Source organism: Henckelia pumila, chromosome 3 (assembly GCF_033568475.1).
Source record: "Henckelia pumila isolate YLH828 chromosome 3, ASM3356847v2, whole genome shotgun sequence".
Lineage (NCBI taxonomy): Eukaryota > Viridiplantae > Streptophyta > Magnoliopsida > Lamiales > Gesneriaceae > Henckelia > Henckelia pumila.
The window spans coordinates 63,914,833-63,919,880 of NC_133122.1; the positions used below are offsets into that span (position 1 = coordinate 63,914,833).

A 5,048-nucleotide genomic window follows, 5' to 3' on the forward strand; every position below is an offset into this window, starting at 1 on the left:
TTTGCTTGTTTTGTTTTGTTTTTTGCATTCGCATGAAAAAATGACTCAAATCTTTCCAATACAATCCCAGGAGAGAGTGGAGATCGCGACTAATTTACTAATAACCATAAATAATGAAATAGCAAAACACTAAATCCTCCCAAATCCCCCCCACAGCAAAAATAACAATAAAAGGAAACGGTAAAACACCAAAGTACTAATTTTCCGATATGTAGTGTCCTTTACTCCTTTTTGTTTCAACAATTATGATAAAGTGATTATTTCAAAAGAATTATGTGCTTCTATTTTTCCAAAGTATACGTTTCCCATACAATGCCGTTTAGTAAACACATTTTTATTCTTGTTCAATCTCCCCAGTTTTTGAAATCATATTGGATCTAGAGTCCCCAAAAAATAACTTCTTTTGCTGATCGCATACATTTATGTAAGAATGTCGCACTGCAGCTCAAAAGGGATGACCAGAAAACATGTCACACACGTAGAAAGATCAAGTAAACACGATCAAAATTAAAACCACTAGGTGTAAATTTCTCTCAACATCACATTGACATTTATTTATATTTAAAAGTCTCAGCAAATTACAAATCAACGTTGAGAAGGTGAAATATGACAAGAAATTGAAAATTCGGTTTATGATGGTTCGATCAGCGTCCTTGTTCCTTATTTTTGGTCAAGCAGAAGGGACGTGCAGGAAAGAAGGGATAGCAATTCTTCTTGTTTTGGGGAACCAAAACCTTGCCATCTAATTCTACCCATCTTGTCAAGCAAGAACATGTACCTGCACAACATCGGTCACGGATAATTATAACTAAAATATACTTCAAAATTATTTGGTTCATGCAATCAGGTGAGAACACTACAAAAACGAGATATGATGAGAGAACAAGCAAAATTCCACGTACCCAGTAAGAAGGTTTAATATTCTAAGCTCTTTTCTGAAGTAATAGTGATCACCAAATGAATAAACTATCTGCCTTTGCAAGACGTCTTTCGTTCCTCCAGGTTTTGGCTTCCTCATGATTTTAAGCAGTAGTTTCTTGATAGGATTACGACTCAATAGCCATGAATCTATAAAGGATATCTGCAACAGAGATGTTATAATCATAAAAGGATGGGAATCATTCCTCAGATGACATTTTACTCAAAATAATTATGGGTTATCGGTACCAAAGTGTTGTACTGCCAAATGTGAGAGATGTCATGGGATGAGAGATAAGACCATGCCATTCAATATTTACACCAAAACAACATGAACACCGTGAAGTAAATTTATCCCTTATGCAAAAGTATCGAAGACAAATAACTTCACATCATGCATTGCATTTCCATTTTCAAGAAAAGATTGAGGAAACAGGTAATTTAGAAAATGGCGAAAAAGTGTCGCATGCAATGTTGGGCACCTCTGAATGAATTATTAAGGTGTTTGGACGTTCTATTACTTCAAACTTCTAAAACAAGTTTACCATATTCTTTTTTATGAGCATACTTGAAAAAATATTTTTGGAAGTTGATGAGATATTTAGATATTAGACATTGTGGTTTGAATATTTGAAAGTACGATTGCGGGTCTATATTTTTGGGAACAATGTAGTGATAGTGACAGAAATGTGATTTTTGAAAGAAGATGGAGTTGACTGATCATTGATGGTTGATAAAAACAAACTGCTAATCAGTTTTCAAGGGATAAATCTCCAATTAAAAACCCAAACACACAGACTATAAGCTTCTGCCTGACAGAGATGGTTTGAAGCAATGATTTTTTTGCCTGGCGCAGTCTCAAATTGTATGATAAAGCACCAGATTAATAGCCAAAGTTTTCCATTTTTCCTGTTATTTTCTGACAGATAAGAAAAAAATCAAGCAATACTCATTCCACAAATGAGAGAGTTGATTTACAAATTTAGTGGAAAAATATTGCACTTCTTTTAACATTGGATTCTTTGACAATCAAAAGTAGCAAAAGATTAACTGTACCTCATATAACTGAACATCACCGGAATGACCAAAAGTATCAAGAAAAGGCAAGCTCCAAGAATCTATCATAGGCTGTCAAAACCCGAAAGAAAGAAATGAAATAAACAACAAAACACACACACACACACACACACACACACATCTATTAGCAGCGTCCTCATAAATCTAATCTCAATATATTGTAAAAAAACTTTAACCACCGCAAAACAAGGTTTTTCACGCAGCTATACAAATGTAATCTTCTCCTAGCTTTTGTGAAAAGAATGATTTTCTCCCCTTTTCTTCACAGAACCGAAACTAACTACCTGTCTACCCAGAGTCAAAATCACGGTCTATCAACTTCTTTAATCCAGTTCCATTTTGTTGTAGTTGCTTAATTCGTAAATAGGAACCAGGAGCACATGCTAACTTCAGAAATAACATGCATTTCAAAAGTCAAATAGCTGGTTATACTTGAATTCATTGCAATTTAGAAGCTACGGACAAACTATGGCGCTGGCACGAAGTTGGAAAGCTTCAAGCAGAAATATGAATACAAGAAATTATTCCAGGTATTTCACATTTTTATGCTCTTCTTTTAGTGGCTACACTCGGCTACAGTTTGACTCCTTTATTTGCACACCGACAACAATAAATATGTACCAGGACAGTTGAAAACTGTGGCAGATGCAACATATTTATATATCATTAAAATCTTCCAGCTCAAGAGGATGGCTCAACGAATTCTATCTAATGTTCTCTCACCTGTGAGCTGGCACGAAATGACAAACACAATAATGTCGCTTTGGGTACAATCAACCCGGGGGTTTTCGCATCATTCCCAGCAGAGGTTATAGGCAGCTTAAGGTTAGAACAATCGGAGTAGTTCACGTCCAACATAGGAAATTTCGCAGCTGCATTTGCTGGAATTATAATCTTATTTGCCATTGCTATCTGCATAAGATGACGTAAAACATTTCACCAAGCAATCCAACCTCGTAAACATTAACACTGCAGCTCTTTCTCCTAAACAATATTCATCAACAGTATAACCAAAACCGATATCCGCATAATAAATGCCACACCTTCCCACCATGCTGCTTCATCTCAGCCATGTCCGCAAAGTGCCCCCTATTCATCTCATCTTTACTGTCCTAAATAACAAATAAAACAAATCACACTTAACCAAATGCAGCATCACAACACATGAATTTTCAATAAAATGCAGCAAAAAGCAAGCTTGATATCAAATTACTCACAGCCGAGCACGTTCTTTCTCAATTGCCTCTTTACTTCCAATCTGTGGTCCAAATAACCAAAAGTTGATACTCCTTAAACAACATCAATATAATTCCATCAACCAAATCACTCGAAACAGATTTAAACCCAATCCCTCTAATCGTGATTTGAATTCATGGGAGAAAAAACAAATCTTGAAGGCAAAGCTTTGTGATTTCAACCGACCTGATAAATGTCGAGGAAGCGGCGGGAGCTCCATTGAGATGGATTCTGAAAAGGGAGAACTGGGAATAGCTTACTTTCTTCTTTGATACAGTTTCTAGCATGAAATTTTGCCGGTGATGAACACAGCAGCCTCTTCAACCTCAGCATCGTCGATGTTTTTTTCCCTGTAAACGAGTTCTTCCTTCCCGAGTGAAAGCTTCGGAAAGAAATGCCAGATGAATGAGTTTGGGCTTGTACACTGAAGTAGCCCATACATTTCAAGCCCGACAAAAGCCCAAAATGTGTCCAAAACAATGGCTAATTTCTCATTTTACAAAAGTATAGTATAACGGTAATAGATAGCCCCGAATATTAATACCCAAGAAAAAACTAACAATATGATCGAGACCCTTTCTTCTTTCGAATCAATCATGGATAGGAAAATATGTTTATTTCTTGTGGTTTTGCTTTACCCGGAGATTTAAAATTAAATGATTCTTTGCAGATTCAATGTCTCGTCTTTTCTAATAAATATTGCATCGATTTTTTTTGAATAAAGTATTATTTAACATCGAATAATCGACTCAACCAAAAGTTTGAAGTTCGGTATTTTTCAGACACAAACTTGAAAAATCATATGATATTTTGAACATTCTCATCGTCATTCTTGTATCAAAACAATGCCAACTGATGATACATTTAATCTTCTGTGAATTACATACAATAAAATGATTTGCTTGAGCTGCTCAGCCTTCTCTCAAGTGTGAGAATGAACTAGTGTAGGTGCATGAACGGCTGAACTCAAAAGGAAGCCAACCAATAGATAGCTAATACAAAAGATTATGAGGATTCAAAAAATATCGAATATGATAGTTGGACAATAATTTTTTTTATCGATATACTATATCAGAGTTTTATATGCTGTCCAACAACTATGCCCAACTCCGTGTTCACCATGTACAATAAATGAGTTGACCAGTATAATAAGTGAGTTGACTTGTACACGTTGGACATAGTTATTGAGCAGCATAATAAAACTCTACTACATCAATCTAAATAGGGTATAAATATACATTATTCGAAATTCAACAAATGAGGTAAGAACCAATATTTTAAATAGCAAGTGATTTTATGACAACAACAGAATTTTTTTAACAAAAATGAGAATTCTCATTCCTCTGTAAATAAATATCCACTTCTTCAAAGGTAGCACTCAAATTATTATCAATCTTCCTTCGTTTTTTCCCCTTTTTTGTTACTTGCACATATTTTGCTATCTATAACGGAAAATTCAGTCTTATCCATAGGATATTACTCCATATCCCATAAGTGTTGTGAACTTTTGTGATTGGTGCAAATCATGTAAGCCCTATCCATAAAATATGATCGAACCTTTTAGTATTTTTATATTAAATCAAATAATCTAAAATTGATTTCATTATGATATACAAACAACATAACCAAATTAAAATTATTTTATTAGATATAACATGTGGATATCATCTCTGTGCCAATATCTCATCAACCTATTAGAACATCGTAATACTTTTTTCCCCACCCCATGGTTTGTAGACATACACATATATATAAAATCATACCTTTATTTGTAATGAATTATTATTAATTTAAGTAAGTAACTCCACCCGTATTTT

At 34.5% G+C, this 5,048-nt stretch overlaps 1 protein-coding gene across 4 annotated transcripts; it reads right to left on the minus strand.

The window, feature by feature from the left end:
- Nucleotides 1–520: 520 nt before the first annotated feature.
- On the minus strand, nt 521–3,617 carry LOC140891822 (uncharacterized). Of its 4 annotated transcripts, none has more exons than XM_073300479.1 (7): nt 3,418–3,617; nt 3,213–3,253; nt 3,039–3,102; nt 2,719–2,907; nt 1,975–2,046; nt 903–1,081; nt 521–778 (listed from the first exon to the last, which is right to left on the minus strand). In XM_073300479.1, exons 1-7 carry the CDS (start codon nt 3,562–3,564, stop codon nt 661–663), a joined length of 810 nt encoding a protein of 269 aa, XP_073156580.1. In that variant the 5' UTR covers nt 3,565–3,617; the 3' UTR covers nt 521–660. The 4 variants fall into 4 exon arrangements, with proteins under 4 accessions (XP_073156580.1, XP_073156581.1, XP_073156582.1 ...); XM_073300480.1 differs by having other exon boundaries at nt 3,213–3,284; XM_073300481.1 differs by having other exon boundaries at nt 3,039–3,107; nt 3,418–3,516.
- Between the last annotated feature and the right edge of the window lie 1,431 nt (nt 3,618–5,048).